General features: G+C 41.8%; 1 protein-coding gene across 1 annotated transcript; it reads right to left on the bottom strand.

The window, feature by feature from the left end:
• Positions 1 to 3,934: 3,934 nt before the first annotated feature.
• Positions 3,935 to 20,321, bottom strand: METTL14 (methyltransferase like 14; the record flags this gene model as incomplete). The annotated part of the gene is made up of 10 exons (XM_009069858.1): positions 3,935 to 4,327; positions 5,822 to 6,032; positions 8,145 to 8,261; positions 9,451 to 9,543; positions 11,649 to 11,790; positions 13,309 to 13,399; positions 15,664 to 15,751; positions 16,056 to 16,136; positions 19,510 to 19,597; positions 20,206 to 20,321. Coding segments are annotated over 10 exons (1,341 nt in total), but the record flags the coding sequence as incomplete, so codon positions are not given.
• Positions 20,322 to 20,335: the final 14 nt, after the last annotated feature.

Raw genomic sequence — 20,335 nt, 5'->3', positions numbered from 1 at the left:
CTGATCTCTGTCACTGACCAAGAGCTCTTAAAGTAAGTGGCTGTATTGCCAAAGGATCCTCAGCCTGAATTCAGCTGCCAAGACAAGCACTTTTTAGCTGTAGACATTACCCTGTAAAAAGTTGTTGCCATTCCATTTGTAAAATGACACCAGCAATTCTTTGTGTAAAGAAATAAGCAGTTATTAAATATAATCATCACATGTGTGTTTATTCTTTCATACACCAAGTTCTCCAAGTTTTTCTGGCCACACATCCAACACTTAGTACACTTTCACCTACTCTTGACTGTAAAGACAGGCAGCTTACCTGACATCCCAGTGGCTTCCATGTTTGTCTGCTGGTAGCATCACCCTGGGTATGGTAAGAAGACTCAATCCAGCAGGACCAAAGTATACCTGCACTTACCTGTGCTGTTCAGAACAAAGCTGAAGTAAGGCAAAGCTATTGATACCTGCACAGCTACTGCACCAGAGCTCTGGCCTGTCACGTGCAGTTTATGTTCCCTACATTAAGGCATAACAATGGCTGAAGTAGCACTGACACAGACATGTTGGTAGCAATCATGCCAGTTAATGACACTTATCACACAGGGACATTGCAAGTGCAGTGCTTGGCTCCAGCATCAACAGCAGGGCTGCAGTATTTAACTCAGATTTAAGGCAGTTAGGCTGCCTTTTCTCCTTCTTTGTTGCTGCAATAATTATGCTTAAAATTACTTCCTGTTTCACGACTAAACTTGCCAACTGCTTGCTTTGCAGCCCATGGGCATGACCTGGTTATGAAAAGGATTAGTGCAGCTCTCCTCCATGTTACTGTTGACCTTCAGCCCATTACAAAATTGCCATTTCTACTAAAGCAGTAAAGCTGCCACAAACGTTACAAATGCTGCTAGGAGAAAACATCTTTTCTACTGTGTTACATAGAAATGGTGGGTTCATTATCTATCAGTTACTCAACATAGCCTTACAAAGCCACACTGAAGAAATAAGACTTAGAGATGTTTTCAATATGTGTTGAAATGTTCATGTAACCTTTTCTAAAGTGAATTCTGGGTATTTTCTGGCAGGGCACAGAAAAACAGCTGAGTATTCTAAAATTAATTCCTTGTCTTAATGCCATTAACTTCCATTATCAGATCAAAACAGCTCTTTAGTTTGCAGCCTCAGTTGCTCCCTGAACAAAGCATTCAGTGAGCCTTTGCTGGGGCAGAACCTCAAACCCATGAGAGCACTGTCTGCTAACCTACACAGCACATCCAGAATTCCAACCAGAGGACAGAAAAAATTCTCCATCTGATGGGTGAGCTACACACAATCACTTACAGTTGACTGGTGTCTGAAATTCTCTCTGAAGCTAAATACTGAGACATCCTGAGTGTTTTAGTGCAGTAGTTGCATCCTTCACTTAATTCATAGAGCATGTAAGATGTGCCAAGTACTGTAAGCCTTTTCCAGGATGGAAGGACATGACAAGATCTAGCCAGGCATCCCAAATCCAACTGGAAGCATTATGCACTTAATAAAATCGGCAAGGAAGAAACATAGGCTTCCAGGACAGCATGCTCAAATTAAGTCTTCATTTACTTGTGGAAAATGAGATATTCATCAGCTCACTGATTCTGAGCCTTATCCTCTTCTCCTCTTGTTAAAGCATTACAACTGAGAAGTTAACTGACAACCAGTCATGCAGTTAAAACCTTTTCATCTCTAGCCACCTCTTTAGATATGGTCCAAATCTCAGTGACTAAGAAAATGAGCAGATGTTTTCATTGTATGATGGGGTGTGTAATAGTGTCTCACCACCAGGCCATGACACCAAGCTCTGGGTGCACTGCTGTCTTACCTTTACAGGCAGCCAGTCACTGCTCAGACACCACCTTCAGGTAAAAACCAGCAGGTATTGTTCTTCATGGAGGACAGGCACACAGGTGCAGTACTTTGTCCATTAACCTCAATTAAAAACATACAGTCAGTTGCTTGTAAACAACATGGACACACTGCCCTGGCAAAGGTGGCCCATCCAGACACACAGCTGGTCTAACAGAGTCTGGAGCACAATTCATTTTTTTTTCCTTACACTACTTGAGCTATTTCAGCTTTGAGGCTACAAACAAGCAGCTTGGAGAGGGATTGATTTGGTAGCATTTCTTTTTTACCATCATCTGCAACTATTTTCCCAAATCACTGAAGTGTCGAGCAGCACCCCAACTTCTGCAAACTGACACAGGAGCACATTGCAACCACTTAGTTTTCAGTCTCCTCTTCAGTGTAGCCTAATCCTCTATGGTCAGAGTAGCCCATGCACTAAACTATCAGCAATGGACATACAATGGAAAGGAAGAAATGAAAATTAACATTTTCTGCTCATTAACAACAAAAACCAAAGCTTGAGCACAAGAACAGCCTTCCCAAGGTTAAGGGTCTGCAGTATTTAGTTTTTGAATAACAACATTAGGACAAAAATCACAAAAGGTTCCTTACTGTGGCCTGTATCAGATGCTGTCCCACACAGCCTGTGGCAGACCTCACTGATGGTCATTTGAGCACCACCCTTAGAACACCCCCTCCCCAAATCCAGTCCCTCTTCAGATGTGCAAATATGGCACAGGAAGAAACAAAACACAAACAATAGGCAAGTTCCACTGGCACTCCAGCAGTTGCCTGCTGAGCACACTGCCAAGGCCAGGAAGTTGACCAGCCCCTCAAAAACCTTTGTGCCAAAGGTTCCATGCAGCAAAGCAACAGCTCCTGCCTACAGCAGCACAGAGGAAACCACTTAGCAAAGTCCAAAACCTCAAGGACAACAAACCCACAAAACATTTCCACATTAGCTTTGATAAATGTGTTTAATAATCTGTTACTTTACAGGACAGTATTAAATGCTGGGCTTCAAGGGAGAAACATTACCATACTTAAAAGCCAATCTCCAAAATCCACACGTAAGATCTTGAGAGCTGAACAGTCAGGTTTGTTCAGCCTACCAGGTATTGAGCAGGAAGCTCAAGGGTTGTGGGTTTGATAAAAACACACATTGTACATACCAAAGGGCATGACTGTCTGTCCACACTGCACTGGAGCTTATCACCAACAGCCTATTCCCAACTGCACAACACCCAGCCAAAGCCAAACACTGCACTCTGTTACCAGGTCACCAATTCTGGGAAGCACATTTCATCACCTCACATTTCCGATCCAACCTCCAATGAGATCACTATCATTGCTCTGCAGTAACTCTGGTCATCTCCCCCCCCAAAGAACAAGGTGGTACCAACACACACTGAGTGGGAATCCCCACTCAAGGACCAATCCAGACAAGTGCAGAAGTTCTGGATGGCACATCAATGCACAACTTGCTGCTTGCCATGAGGCACAACTGCACAGAATTACCACTCTTCCCACTACAGACATGAACAGTGAGTGCACATACATCACAGATGAAAAGTAAACTTGTTCCCTATTCCCCAAAATAATTCAGGAAATCTAAACCAAATAAGAAAAAATAGAAATCTATTTATTCCACTTGCTCCTTGGTTTCAGAGAAGTTAAAACAGGTGTTAACACAGACACAGCATTTTTCCTTCCATATATATAAGACAGTAAGTCTGCTGTGGCCATACAATTCAGAACTGCATTTTCAGCCCATTCCAACATATTACTCCAAGTCAGTCCAAACCCAAACCTCCAAAACCAGGAAGAGGAATCCATATTTTTTGGAGAAAACAGTTAAGAAGAAAGCTCCCACCTTGCAAGCTTCCAAGGGGAGAGCAAGACTCTTTGCTCCTGGCCGTGGTCCGGAGGGATGGTGCTCTGACACTGGAGTGGTCAGGAGGCCGAGGCAGTGCCGCCAGCGCAGGACGGTGCCAGGCACAGTGTGTGCAATGGCTTGCACCAAAACCAACTGTACAGGTCATCCAGCTTGGGACCCCAGAGTAACTCACCTTAGGAAAAACAAGACTAAGAAAAGATTTGGAGAGGAGGTGTAGGAGCAGGGCAAGAAGCCATTCCTAAGGGTATCAGCGGGTGGGGAAGCCTCCTCTGTGGGTACCTCCACGGCCCCCTCTGAAGCCACCGCGCTCGCCCCGGAAGTTAGTTCTGTTCCTCTCTCTGCCCCTCTCTCCTCGGCCTGCGGCAGTTCCCCCTCGTCCTCCTCCCCGCGGAGCTCCACCTCCCCGGTCAGACTTGGACTTGGGCGGCGGCGACTTGGGCCGCAAACGCTCGATCTCCTCGGTGCAGCCCGTCAGGTGGGAGTTGGGAGCGGTGAAGTACGAAGAGTACGTCTCCGCGTTGAAGTTGCTGTTTGTGAGGGTCGGTCCCACCGTCAGCCAACCTGGGCAACAAAACCAGTCAACAAAAGCGAGAACACACCTTGTGCTTCAAGGCCATTATTGTCCTTCTCCCAGTAAATGAACACACAGGTAACAGGGAGAGACACGTGGTATTTAGATTTGAATGGGGTAGTTTTGTCTCCAGAACCACACAGCCAGGAGCACATCTCTCAAAACACACATGATATGAAAATAGAGCTTGAAGAGCTAAATCAGCTTGTCAATGCACAAACATTCAACAGGCACTTCAGCCTCACCAAGTGAATCAAGGCAGGCACATTGCTGCCTATTCACATTATGAGCTAAAGCAGCATTTGACCTAAAGTGAGGCTCTCAGAATGGGGCTCAGACCACTTAATGTCAGCAGGCATCATAGACGTATTTCTGTCATCTCAACAGTATGCTTACAAGGAAAATAAGAAGGAAAAAAAACCCCCAAGATCAGTTCTTTGACACTGTTCTCTTTAACCTAACATTTACCTTGCTTCCTGCACATTTGAAAAAAACAGAGGTAATTCTTAATACCTCACAGAGCTCTATGAGGATCTGTGGTGAGTACAAGATTTAAAGGTTGCAGTGCAATTCCAAGGCAACTACCAAATTAAAAAAATACAGAATACTGGTTAAAAACCAACTTTCTTCTGAAAAATCAGAGAGAAATTACAATTATCAGATTTTCCAAACAACAGTTTTGTGACTGACAGATCTTCACATACACCAAAAATGTGTCTCCTTGGGCTCTGCTGTCAGGATACTGATACAAATTTTACAAGCAGGGAATTCTGCTACTCTATTTTGCACATGAAGACATTTTAATTTTTAGAGCTAGTGTGGAGTTTATTTCACTATCAAGTCAAAAAAAGAAGAGGATATATTTAGAGTATGAAAAGAGAAATTATACCTTTCAGTATTCCAGTAGGAAACTGAATGATTGCAGCATTTATCTTCAACTGGAGATAACATTACAGATAACAAAAGCACAAAGGTCTTGCTGCTTCAGCAAGTATTTACTTCTAAAAATGAATATTCATAAAACAAAAAGCAGTGCTGAACTGGAGTTGTGAGTTGGTTTTGCTCCCAAAGGTGATAAAAAATTATAACAACTGCAGTATCATTCAGTGGGGCTCTCTATGATGCTCCTGCAACACAGCCTGAGGGTTCACCCCAGGACAGACATTCTTGCTAAGAAAATACATGGTGAGATCTTTAGTTCTAGCGAAGTCTTTTGCTCTTTGGTCAGGAGAGACAGAACATGAACTAGGGCAGAAGTCACTACTGTCACAGTGCTGGGAGAACTGACAAGTGATGCAGTTACATGCAGAAATAAAGGCACAGCTACCCAGCCGGTGCGACTCCTGGCAGAGGAATGATGCGTTAGGATTAACCATTATTGCCTCAGCTTCCACCAGAACCCACCAAGTGCCCGAGATGATGGAAAAGGGTCATTGAAGCAAATTAAAACTGAGCTATTTGACAGAAATCAGCGTAACCGTTACCTGGTCGAATGGTGCTGTCTCTCCCAAAAAGATGAAGCCGTCGTCGTCCAAGGCAGAAATGCTCAATTATGTGAAAAATCTCTACAGGTTTTTCTATGTTGCCAATTTCAGGCTCTTCTGTGATGATGAGGTCAATGTCAACGTTGGCATGGATGAAGTCCCCGTCCGTGCTGCGCCGCACGGTGCCCTTGATGCCCATGAGGCAGTGCTCCTACACAACACAGCACCACAGCAGGGTCTGAGCACAGCGCAGAGGAATCTAAGCACAGCACATCCCACAAGCACGGAGCAAAGTCTGAAGCAGGAACTAGAACAACAAAACAAGCTGGAGCTACCGGAAGAGCCTTTTGCAAACAAGGCAGAGCAGTAGTTTAAGCTGCCTGGCCTGGCTTGATGAACCACACTGTGAAGTGGTAAAACTTGAACAGAGGCTGAAGGAAGAGATTTGGATTTCCTGAATAACAGCAAAGTTAGAGCTTTAAGTTGAAACAAGGCAAGTGAGTACAAGGTGATGGCAAGAGTAAGGGAATAGGTATTAATTATAAGTAATACTGGTATCAGTATTCTTATCCCAACTTTATTCATACAAATAATTTTGAAGGTCTCAGTCACAAAACACACAAAATGTGTTTTTTTTCATATTGTACCTCTGTTATAAAAGTAGCCTTCCCCCTCAGATTCCTTTCTTCTAGATGTTACTGCATCAAAAAAAAAATAAACCACTATCGAACTGTCCATGCATTCTCAGTCAACTAATCAGCATCAAAGTGTTCTTGAGCTGTAACTTGCACTGCTTTCCTCTCCTCTGAAACACTGCAGATCAGTCTAAGAGACTGGTATGTGGCATCCACGAGAGAGGAATCCCCACTCTAGGTGCAGGATGAAAAGAGGCTCCCACATACCCTTTTCAGAGCTCTTTTCCTGGGAATATCACGCTGAGAGCGACGTTCCCTGGGATCAGACCCTGACTCTCACACCGACTGACAGCGCCACCAGGCGGCTCCAGAGAGAGTTGCAGACAGGGCACTCCCAGGTCTGTCAGGGGTTGTCAGGTACCAAGCACACGGGAAAGGCACAACAGCTGACCTAGTGCTCTATACAGCTGGCCAGCTGCACTCTAGCAAAGATTTTTGGACCTTCAGTTTAATTAAAAAGGCAGAATACTGCTAAGCAAATTACCTATCAAACAAAGCCTCATAAATCCAGTTCTTAGAAGAACTATCCAAAACATCCTCACACCACATGGCCTGCCACTCACTAACACCTTAGACCTACAACATGTGGCACAGTGGAAAGCATCCACCTCGAGAGATGCCTCAGCTAAACAGCACAGAACAGCATTTGCTGCTGTAACCTCTGGTAAATACATCTTGCCCAACAGGCTGTTTACTTAGCTCAAACAAGCTTACTCCATTTCCAGTGTTCATTACAAACACTGACCTCAGCCCAATCCTTCTCAATAAACAGAGAAATTCCCCAATACCAGAAACTATTCTTCATTAAACAAAGACCACGTCCCCTGTTGTTAGCTTCAACCTCTCATGAGTGAGCTACACATATCTGCAATACTACAGGCCATAAACACACAATCTTTATGCTCACAAATATTTATAATGGATACAACACACTTCCAAACAAACTTCAGTAAATGCAAGTCAGAGAAAGATTCCAGATATCTTACAGGCAAGTTTATACTCCTAAAAATGGCAAATGTGAAACAGCTGAGGATGTTTAATGCTAAGGAATGATTAAGGAATGAGTCCTGAGGTTAACTGACACTTTGAATTATTTAATTGCCAGCCAACTCTCTACATGCAGTAAAACTGCCAGTTACACCCACATGTTTTTGAATAACAGACACTTGAGTCAAATCAGAACACTTTTTTTTCTCTGCACCTTCCTGAACACACCTCCTCCACAGCACACCCCTGAGGCAGTGCTGAACTCAAACCAAGCTGACCCACTCTGTCACTTGTGCATCACAACCACCTCCAGGAACTCGGGAGCTGCTGGCTCAGCTCTGGTCCCTGACAGTTCTCTCTCTGGCTCAAGCTCTGGGCACACACCTGCATGTGTGTATCCTGAACCAGCAGCCAGTCTTACTGAGTTATTTTTTATGACTACATCCATTTATAATCTACAGATTCAAAGACTTCTTTTGACATTAAGTTTAGTCAAAGTCTACTGCTAAGATCGGTTCCATAAAACATGCTCTGCAGAACAGAACCCTGAAGTCCTCCCATCACCAACTGCTGTGGAGCACAGGGCATTTCATTAGCATAGAGAGACAGGGTGCAGAGGAGGAAATGAGCCAAACCTTTACCTTGGTTCTCTGGAAAACAGCCTTAGGGTCTAGGGTCTTGGTCTTTCCAGGATTGTTCTTATTTGTTTTAATCCAGCAAATGTCCTCACATCTTCTGTAACCCCATTTGCGTAGGCACTAAATATTAACAAACAGATAAAACTGTTCATACTACGCCAAAAATTTAAGTAGCCTAACTGAACACTCACATAGGTACTTGACTTTTCTCAAAGCACAGCTGGAAATTTGTCACAGATGGATGATACAGTTTACTGGCATGACTGTGCTGTGTTTTGTCAAGCTGCCCCTAAAAAATACAGAGGCTTTATGTGCACATGGACTTCTCTACATGTCTTTTTTAATATTAAACACCTGTACAGATTCCACATGGAATTCTGCACTCATTTTTACCTACTGACACTTCAATGCAATCAAAGACAGTCTGAACAATGTAGTGATCAGCTGCCTTGGCCCTGTCTCCACTAATAGCTGCACTGTGGTAGTTTTTCACATCAATGTAAAACTCTTAAGTGGGAAAATTTTATCTGTTAAAAAAACTACCCAAAAAAACTCCACCTAATAAAACCCCACTACAACAACTTAAATGATTATTTTTTTTTAACCTTAACTCCTGTAAGTGTAGTCTTGGAAAGGGAAGAAATGTGTCATAAAAGACTCCAGCTCGTTTGGCTATTGATGGGTTCAAGAACTGTCCAGCTACTACAAACATGTCTATGACCAAACCCAATCTGATCAGCCTCAGAATGGAAAGCAGATGAAGCAAACAGATTAGTTACCACATGTTGTCCTTTAGCATGTTTATGAATTGTTTTCATAGAAAGCACTGCTTGAACTAACAAACGTTTTGGCACAGCAAGAGCCAATTGGGAATTCCTACCCCAGCACCCCCAACCCCAGCAGTGCCACCCTGGCATGCAGATGCAGTTTTATCTCAGTTGATGAAACAGTATCACCTTTCTCCTAGTATGAGTATTTCTGGCAAAAAAATATTGATACTTCTGCTAAAAGAGCTGGAAAAGCACTCAATAGGGTAACCCACTCCTATGGCAACTCACATACATCAGAGACAAGACAGCAGTGGAACTTTCTAGACCCTGTGGAATTATGCTTCCTCACAGAGTCAGTGACTCATCTGGAAAACAACAGTATCTAAACAGTTAATGCCACTTAAAATCACATACCCTCTACCACAGCAACAAAACATCCCTCAGTGGTTACAGCTGAGAACTCTATACATGAAAAAGTCAACGATAAAAATAAACTCTTAAGCCTCTGCCTGATAAATTGAATTAAAACATCATCTTACCACTCGGCCGAGATCCAGGCCCTCTCCTGAGCCACACCACAGGAACACAAATGACCTTGGGGCTGCAATTTCTTCAATTTCCAATTTCATGATCTAAGAATAATAGGAATAATAGAAGTGCCTCTGAATTAAATACAAATCACCAATTATATCAGTAAGAACACTTCAGTCTTGAAGCACTGTCACAGAAACCATCAGGAACACCTTTATTAGACATGTTAGTCTGTACACCACTCACAGCCAAACTTTTAAAACTGTTTTCCAGAAAGCACTTTGTGAAAGTTACCTTGCCAGTACCCAGGAGCACATCTTAAACACAGCTGAGGACCAACTCAATTACTCTTTTTAACAGTGTGCTGGTTTGGTTTGGAAAGGGGCAGTTTTCTTCACAGTGGCAAGTATGGAGCTGGGTTTTGCAAGGAGGAGAGAGCCAGGACAGCTGACCAAGGGGATATTCCATTCCATATAGCATCATGCTCAGTATAGAATATGAAGAGGAGGAAGAGGAGGCATTGGCAGTGATGGTGTTTGTCTTCCCAAGTCACCACTACACGTGATGGGCCCTGCTCTCCTGGAGATGCTGAACACCTCCTGCCTGTGGGAAGCAGTGAATTAATTCCTTGTTTTGCTTCGCTGGCATGTGTAGCTTTTGCTTTCACTATTAAACTGACTTTATCTCATCCTATGAATTTTCTAGCTGTTACCCTTCCAATCCCTCTGGTGGGGGAGTGAGTGAGCAGCTGTGTAGGGCTTGGCTACTGCTGGGGTTAAACCAGAACAACAGAAATTCTATCTATATAGAAAATACTACACTTAAAAGACTCAACACAACCTGCATGATCTCTCCCCTCCCCAAATCTCTGTTTCATTCTATCATTCCAGTGGTAGCAAAAATATTTAATAAGACAGCAACAGTCTTGTTTCTTTTCAGCCCTGGAATTACTTACATGAAGGTTGTGAAGACACATTATAAAGAAACCAGATTAATTCCTATCACTGTATAGGAAAGACATTCTCTGTTTTCACTTTGAGGAAAAGAGAAGCTAGAATTTATAAGGACAGTCGTTCAACAATGACAAATGAGCAACATTCAAGATGAAACAACTTCAGATGCAAAGCATCTGTGAGTCATCACAAGCTGAAAAGATTCATCTGTAACTTGCTAACACATCAAATCAAGCTTCATTCAGTGCCACTGTGAAGAACAAGGATGCAGAAGAAGTCATTCCAAGAGTGTGTAACTCCCGACTATGACTCCTGCATCCAACACTTGCAGTTTTTCTGTTAGGATGGAGAGTGTTTCCCCTGTGCAAATACTGCCAGGCATCACTTGTGCCTGATGTACCAGAATGACTAACACACATGCTACTAATAACTAGTCACCTAGTCTCTTACCACAGGCATGCATGTCTTTGTTTTCAAATTCATTCCTTAAAGGGAGCTTGAATTTTACTTTGCTCTCATGATCCTTTACTTTGACGGATTCCTCCCTCAAGTTATGTCTGTGCAGGTTTCAGCCTAAGGACAAACTAAAGCTAGGGCAACCTGGCAGCAGCCTTTGTGTCACCCAACTGTGGTGCTTGATGGCATCCAGCACTTCACAGCCTCTAGCCCTCTCACTGCTTTTCCAGAGCTGACTCCAGGGAAAAGGCAAAGATGCAGAATGGACTATAATACACCTTTGATCTGACTAAACAGTAAGGAAATATGTAAGTACAAGAAAAACTTCCTCAAGTGAGGTTTAACTTCTTTGTTAGGCTTCTCAGGATTACAGCTGGTTTGACTGTTCTCCTACTGAGTCACTACTTGGAGAATGGAGATATGTCAGTGAAGCATTACACACTTACCTACTCTTGTCACTATAAGAAAAACACATTAAAAAGCAATCCCTAAAAGCCTCTCCAAAAATAGCAAGAAACATGGCAGTATTTTTCAATGGACACTCTGTATTTCAACAGTAAAATCCAAGCAGGAAAGGAAACTCACATAATCTAAGGGCAGGGAGAAACCCCACTGATATTAGATATAAGTCTTCAACCAGATTCAGGGAGAACAAGTAGGTGTATTTAATTCATAGTATTTTTTATCCCGTTTTTCTTTAAAACACATCTCAAGCATTCTTGCTACTAAATTAAATTGTGAAACTATTTGCTTAAATACATGTAGGAAATCTTTCCTACAGCAAGGAAAGGACTTACATCATCCCAGGTCCAGCATTTTTCGTTGGCAGTAATGCCAGTCTCTCTGTAGTATTCTTCCAGAGGTGGCTCCAGGAGAATCACATCAAATTTGGACTTCAGTTCCCTAATATCAAATGCTTCCAAGTCTGCTTGTAAATACCTGTTAAACAGAAGATGACAGACAAGGTATAACAGTGGTCTGAAAATTATACTCCACACAGCACTACTGTGTGGCCAGTTAAGAGTTTCCTGTGTGGTTCACAGAGCTCAAGTGCACTAAATCCAGAGGGGATCCATAACACATCCTCACTTAAGACTACTTAAACAATACAGGACAATAACATCCAGCCTCAGTTTTCTCTTAATAAACAGTTTTTAGGATTTCAATTTAGCTACCAGGAAACATGCCCACTCAGACCCCACAGCAGTATCTAGTACAGAACCACTGAAGTTTCTGTACATCCATGGGCTATATAGGAGAAAACATCAACACTGAAGGAGCAAACACTCAGTGCCTGGCTAACAGACTTCTGGAAAGTGGCACATTTTTACAACTGCCATTTATTATGTGCAAAGATTCTGAATACTGAAATTGTTACTTTGCATGTAGTAAAAATGTATTTCTTTGTCCCTGTAACAGAAGGGAAATTCACACACACGTGGGTTGTACTACTCATATACACACTCAAACACAAAACTGTCCTCCAGACCTGCCCACCACTCACTGCTGTATCCCTACCAGAAAAGTCACACTGCTCTCCCCCAAGTACCTCTAACCATCAGAAAGCTGAGCAGCAGATCACCACCACCCCCTTCCCAAAAAGTGTTTGGAAGAGATTATTATTCCCTAAATGTATTTGGTGTTCTTAGAAGGCAGCACTTGATTTCCCCCTCTTTTGTGCTTTAAGGCTAAGAAAGCCAAAATACACCTAACTTTAAATAGCAAAGTTGAGTTTTGCCGTTTGCATCTCAGCTGTTCAATTATTTCAGTGTTTTTACATGACTATCATTAAATAAAGCTATTTTTCTCAGTACAGATTAGGACTACTGAGTATCACAAGCATTAAGTTGACATTCAGACAGGTTCACGTTCCTGGGAGTAACATGCTGCACACTTAGGCTGTGTTTGATGTTCAGCAGAGACTCAATTTGAAGCCAATAGGCCAAATGACTTCTAGTCAGCCTAAACAATTTAGGTCAACTACAAAGTAACATCTGATTAATGAACACTAAGATAACAGCTGAACACTATCCAAAACCAGCTGGTACAAGGACTAACATTTTATTAAGAGGCAAATTTTTTAAAGCTTTTCTTGTTGTTATAAACTGCACAGTATCACGAAATTCATGATCATATGACATTTAGTTCCCAAACTAAAGCCTGCAACCACATCAATGACAATTTGGTCTTAAAAAAAATAAATCAAAGCTTCAGATACTATAAATAATCACACACTGAAAAGAAAATCTAGTTCATATATTATATTAAACATCTAGATTAAACTAACAAAACCAAACTGATTTTATTCTTCTATGTTTCAAATGATTAATTTGTATATACAAACAGAAATAGAAAATGTAAATTCTAAGCAGGTGCTAAAGAGAAGAGATTTGCAAAGCAGACAGCTAACTTCAAACAGGTCTGGAGAAGAAAGGCATTTTCCACAAGAACACTTACATGGGAGGAGTGTTAGATTTAGATATCAGCTCATCCTTCAACCTGATGAGCTCTCTAAGTTTTGGATATTCTTCAAACCTATCTGCTAAGCCTAAGAAGAAGAAAACATGAAGTTAACAACTACTTAACAGGGTAAATCTGTATCAATTAAGCATTGTCCAGTATTCTGAATAGGTCCAAATGTTAACACTTAGCCTCATTTTAATTTCTGTTAGAACACACCAAACTCTTCAAAGCAGTTTTGTTCAGTGCTTGACAAGAGCCTCCTGCCTTCACTCGTCTAATTATGGCTGTTACTAACATAGAGTCTATGCTCTAATCTAGAGCACCACAGAGAGCAGGAGTTGAGCTCACAAGTCCTGTTACCAGAAAGAGACAATCCTTCATTTACACTAAAAGCACCAGGATGATGAGAGAAACTTATTTTATTACCTATATCCAGTAGTTTATATTAAGATACAATTCACATTCATTTACAGAATATTCTCATTTAACCTCTGAAGACTATTCCTAAGGCAGCACCTGGGGTGTGACTGATTCCCTCATGCAAACCTTTTACTGAGATTTGGTGCTCTGGTATCAGTCCTGAATATCTGAATACATATTCATTCCTACATTTAACTCAATCGTTGTCAATTTTCCACCTTTTCATATGCACAGAGTGCAAAAAGAAAGAACCTTAACTAGGTCTTTTGCAGCAAACTCTTTTAGGAAGGAAAATATACTTTTCAGGATATTAAATTTTCCCTTCCAAAAAAAAAAAGCAGACTGTTTTTGTTGTTGCTAGCAGTAGGCTCAGCACAAACCAACAAGGTGCCATCTCTGCCTCCCAAGCAGTTTCAGTTCAACTTCACTAGGAATTATTTACAAAGCTTCATACCCATTTAAATTTACAACTTTAAATGGCTTTCCACATTGGGGGAAAATACACACCCCAACCCTTAAATGTTAGGTTTTTAAGGAAAAGAATGAAAATAACAGCTGAAAACCACCATCAATTTTCAGTACTGCGATGCTTCCAGCCAGTGTGAGTCAAATACTCCTGCCCAGCACAAACAGAAACCAGAGAGCAGCAGCTAAGAATAGCTGTGAAAGTAATTTCAATCAAAAACCCAAACAAACCAAAACCAAACTCTCTCTCTCTTCCAACATCAAAAAGATACAACTGGGCGTTCTACAACCACTACTTCTTTACAGCTTATTTTTTTTTAGGAGCACATCCAATTACCCAGTAACACCTAAGCAGAGTTTTGATGGCCATGTAGAAAATGTGTGCTAACCAATATGCAACCTGACATAGCTCTAATAAAGGCTCTGGACTAACTGTTGCTGAAATCTTCATTTCCATAACCATTTGTCCTGTCCCTTCCCAACTCCTTATGCAGCAGAGAAGTCACAGTAGATGACATGGGCTGCTCTTCACACTCACTTCAAAGAGCAGTGTGTAACCACCTCAGTTACAGAGCTGTGATGCCCAGGAGCTGTTCAGATAGACTTCACTGAGACAGAACAGCCCATTTTTCACACAGAACATCCAGACGTGTTTCACAAAAGCATTCACAACATATAGAGAAGAAACAGAGTGCTTCAACAGGCAAACAAAACCTCTGGGCTGCCACCTATAAACACAACACTTGCCCTGACAATCTTAAACTTCACAAAATACAGAGAACTGCTTGGTAAACTGCAGAGGGAGGTGTCCTGCTTTGTTTAAAAAACAAATAACCACCAGGTACCTGTTCTGGAATACAGGACCAAAGCATAATTTAGTTTTAGTAAGACTAAGTTCAGGCCTACTGAAGCATGATTGCAAGAATAAGCTCAGTGATGGCTGGATAAATGTGAGCTCAAAAAATAGCATCCTCTAAACTTGGGCCTCCTAATGTGCTGTCAGCAGTGATGTAATTTAGCTGGTAAACATTATCCATATTGCTTACTGACTTAAATCTAAGTTTCTTCCATACTTTACATGCTACATTGCATTCTTAAGAGGCAATACAGCCCAGGAAACAGGTGAACTGCAAGTAAGTTACTCAGACTTCCAAAGGTTTCAAGGTCTGCTCATTAAAATAATCTGTGTTTCAGAATCAAAAGAATTTAGTTTTGAAATAATCTTCCTGGTTAAATACTTTGAGTAAAACCAAGAGTAAGAGCAGCCTTGGTAATTATCACCTTGTAATGATTAAAAATAAAATCATTCATATAAATGTCTATGTATGTGCACACAGAGACAAAACTATGAACTATATGTGTATCTGTGTTTTCAGCAACTGTGAGGAATTAAAGAAGGGGAAGAAAAAGAAATGCTATCAAGTAAAATGAGTTATCTTCACATAGGCAGTGACCGTGACATACCAACATCTCTGATGAAATTCTGGGGTCTGTGTCCTGTATCCACGAAGTGCTGGCAGTAATCATTGTGTGGATTTAAGCTCTGAGTACCCTGGAGAGCAAAAAGGAGTTCAGTGAGAGTGGAAGGGACATAACTGGACATATACACACACACACCCCTCACATGTGTTAGCTCCAAATCAGGCCCACCATAACTACAGCTCAGTGTGAGCTGGCTCAGATCTTTAGTCAGATCAATGTAAACCCCAGTTACAGTCCTATCTTTCCCAGGAAATTTCAATTCTGATCCATTACTTCAACATTTAGAGCTCTATTTCAAATACCATCAACTGCATCAACAGTTTAACACAACTATGCCAGCTGTGACTACACTTCTCATTGCAAACACAACTCACCTTAAGAAAGGTACTGGAATCCTTGTAAATCTCTTCTTCATAGGGCAGGTTCTCTTCATCCTGCTGTAGCTCTACTTCATCCTGGGAAACAAAGCAGATATTACCAGTATGCAGGATCATGCTGTTTCTCTCCTTTCCTCAAGAAGCAGAAGGATAACCTGAAGCGGCTGTCTACAAGCAAAAGAACACATATGACTCCAGCTCCAGTTTTCCCAGAAAGGTCTGCACCTCTCTCACTAATGAAGAGAGTGTTACTGGGAAAGGCCACTGAATGGAGGACACAATAACAACCCCTTCATTTCTAGCCCCTGGGTGCAGCCAGTGCTTTAATTTTTGCCCCCAAAAACTTGGACTAAAACAAATTATGTATTTTGCTTAAGTTCTTCTGCATTAGAACTTCTGAGCACTTACATCCATTCAATCATCTCTCACATTCCAACCTTAGCAGCAAAGTCCACACTTTGCAGCAACAACACAAGGTACAAGTCAGAATTTCATCTGGACTGTTCTTAAAAGCAACTTAAAATTCTCTTTTTATAGCCTCAAGATTTACAGAAAGCAAGAACTGTATTGCAATGTTTTCCACCAGTTGGTGCGTCACCAACAGTTCATTCATCCCATTTTGGAATTGAGAGATTCGTCCCACTGACTTTCTCTGAACATCCAACATAGAACTAAGAACAGAGACAAAAATTGAGATTCACTTCTTCACTTTCTGTTTTCCCTTGTTCCTGAATCAACCTGGTGTACAGATATATAAAATACATAAATAAAGCTAAAGAACTACTAAATAATATCTACCCTACCATTGCTGCTGCATTTACCCTATGCTGCACAAGCTGTCTGAATGCAGAATGAAAAATTAAGTCTTTTCCCTCCCTGTTTTGATCCCTCTAACTGTCAAAACCTTGACATAAGATTTCTATCATTTCCAAACTGGAGCTTTGAAACAACTTCTGAAATGCTTGATGTGATAAATAGTCACAGATTCCCTTCCCCAATATTCAGGTGATCAACTTAGAGATATACAGTCTTTTTGTTTGTTTGTTTAACCAGACCAAAAAGATTACTGTCAGAAACAGCACCAGTGTTTACAAGGATAAAGAATGAACAGCAGACAAGCAGCAGCAAGTGTTATTCGGGTCACAAAAAAACCCGAGTTTTACTAAGAACTGCTTATGCCATCCTAAGTTGCACCTGTTTCCCCTTTCATCTTTCTCTAAATCTTAGCCTTCTGATGATATGCATCTGCTAGATACCTACTTTTGAGTTATCCCAGTTCTCTTCATGCCTTCATAAGTGATTTTAAAAAGTCTTGTGGCCACAAACAAAAAGCCCACACCAACAACTTCCAAAGGGCAAAGGACGCAGACAAAACAGAGACAGAAGGACACTGGCAATAATACCATACACTAGGTTCTTGGGCATTAATCATCCTTGTTTTCCAAATCATCTGGTATACTGTTGCTGAGTTAGGGAAATAAAAACTACCCACAATATTCAAACACAGTTTTTTTCAAACGACTAGAGCCACATTAAGCAATTACCATAATTCAAACAAGATTTTTCCAGCCTCCAAAACAACGGCATGGAAACATCCTAGGCTCACAGGCCACTGCTGGCAGACACAAATTAAACTAGGGCTGTATCAAATTAGGCAGGCAGAGAGCAAAGTAGAACCACAGGTGTTCTTGTACTTCATGCAAAGTTAAAACTCCACAAAACAGACATTCACAGAGGTTCAAACAATTGAGTAAAATCACCCGGGGAAGGCAAGGGGTGGAGCAACAACCACAGCACCCAGGTGGCTGTGAAAAGCCTGGCAGTGCCAGCAGTCTGGTCCATTATCTGTCCCTTCCAAACACAGATCAGGGAGCTCAAATAACCCTGGTACAACTGTTAGTGCCACAAAATCAAGTGTTGCAGGAGTTCTTTAGAATCACAATTCAACCTTCTGACCTTAAAATAGCCATTATTCATTTTTGCCAGTAGTGCCTCTCTTCCCATACCTCCCACCCCATGGTCAGCAATGCAGCCAAGCTCCAAGACAAGTCAAGCTGCCACTGGGGAGTTTAACAAGCAGTCTTGCTGCCCTTGGCTTTCAAATCAGCCTGATACTTATGAAGAACCACCACTAAAAATTCACACTTATTCTACAGAAAAATCAAAACCAGACTCACAAAAAAAACCCCAAGAAACAGAACATGTTGCTGGTTGTGCATCAGATGTTCCTAAATGGCTGAGTAACATACTTGATCTCAAAAAATGCTCTTACGCTTGCCCCATATAATGAAGATGTTAATGTCACTGTTTAGCCTTCCCTCAAATCATAGAATCAACCAGGTTGGAAAAGACCTCCAAGATCACCCAGTCCAACCCTACTGTGGTTACTAGACCATGGCACTAAGTGCCACATCCAGTCTCATCTTGAAAACCTCCAGGGATGGTGAATCCATCACCTCCCTGGGCAGCACATTCCAATGCCTGAGCACTCTCTCTGTAAAAAACTTCTTCCTGATACCTAACCTAAACATCTCCTGGCAGAGCTTGAGTCTGTGCCCTCTTGTCCTAAAGTCAGTGTAAGGCATCTGGGTGTCATCATCTCACTTCACTTCCCATTTGGAACACTAAAACTAACAGAAATACTCCAACATACCCAACTATGCTTGTTTCAAGGTCTGCTGCCAAATCCACACACTCCAGCCCTGCAGACCCTGTGCCACCACACTAACAACCACACTGTACCTTCAGCATAACCCATCTCCACCAGCAATCCCAGCTGGATGCACAGGCTCCAGCTACAGCCCTTGAGGTTTGAGGATACATTCATATCCACCAAATCTGAGGCCAGGACACAAACACTTCAAACCACTTCAGAAGAATCAACTGATCCCATCAAACAGAACCAAACAGTGCAGGTCAGGGATATAGAGATAAGTCACTTTACAGCAGAAATACCTCTACTTTTCCTAACAAAACTGACAAACTTGCAGCATTTGTCCACAACATGACTAGTTAAGTCTATTACTACTTTGGTCTGAGGAGCATTAAACACAATCCAATAGAGCTTGATATCACAAGGAACTAGATTTTTAAATCAGTTCATATTACAAGACTAAATTTAAACAGGCACCAAGTGCTAAGGAAAACATTACATAAATACAGATGGAATTTTACTGTTCTTATGTCCTTACCAACAGGGAATTAGCAATGTCTGCAGAAAACAGCTGATGACTCCACTACAGATGTTCCCCTTGGGGGTTTCAAGTTTCTTAAATCTATTCATCAGCTCACCTGAATTTGGTCTGAGCTAATGTTATGATTCTATTTTTCAACAACAGCAAGAGCCTGGTCATTTGCAGGTGATTATGACCTATCTTCAGGGTAAGTCCTCTCCATGCTAATGAAGATAATCTTAATGATAAGACTCATATACTTTGCCTTTTTTTCTTACCTTATATTCTTCAATCTCTTCCTCATCAGCTTCTCCCTCATCTGGATATTTGCGTTTTGCATTTGGTGCAGAAGTATCATAAGCAGCCCTAGGAACAGCCAAAGAAGTCATCATATACAAGTTTCTCTCTCCAACGAAGACTTTCTGTGACAAGTTTGCAATTACTTTTAAACTTTGTGTATGAAAAGCTGTTCCCAGTATATTTGAGACCAGCACAACTTTTTAAGGACAGAAGTCCTGAAAGAGAGTCATTCCCTTCCCTTTCTCATTTTTCTCTTCCAAAATGTACAGCTCATTTTAATCAAAGCACTAAGTCCACAAAATTAAGCCCACACACACAAGAAAACTACTACTACACGAGATTTAACAAGCACTAGACGTGTGTGTTGTTCCATGAGAACTTCTCAAGTAAACTGCCCTGTAACTGCTCTTAACAAAAGCACAAAGGCTCTGGGACAATGCAGATGGCGCATTTTAGTTCACACTTCAGTCTTCCTGCACAGCAGCTTTTTAACACAGGAAACAAGTCAGACAGGATTTCCAAACTGCTGCTGGAAGGGAACCACTAGACCCTACTCGCCTTAGTCTAAGTTCAGATTTGAGCCATTAAAGCACTATCTTTCACCGACCCATTTTAAGGGCCTGTATTACTCCTAACCCCCCAACTCCGCACAGCCACCGCCCGCCGACACCGACCTGCACGTCTCCCTGGTCTCGGCGATCTCCCGCTGCTCATCCTTGCTGTTGAGCACGGCGCCGATGCTGTCCGCGTTCTCGGCGCCCAGCTGCGGAGCGAGCAGGGCACGTTCACACCGCACACACCGCC

This window comes from Acanthisitta chloris, unplaced genomic scaffold (assembly GCF_000695815.1).
Source record: "Acanthisitta chloris isolate BGI_N310 unplaced genomic scaffold, ASM69581v1 scaffold37842, whole genome shotgun sequence".
NCBI lineage: Eukaryota > Metazoa > Chordata > Aves > Passeriformes > Acanthisittidae > Acanthisitta > Acanthisitta chloris.
This window is presented reverse-complemented; position numbering and strand designations above follow the sequence as displayed.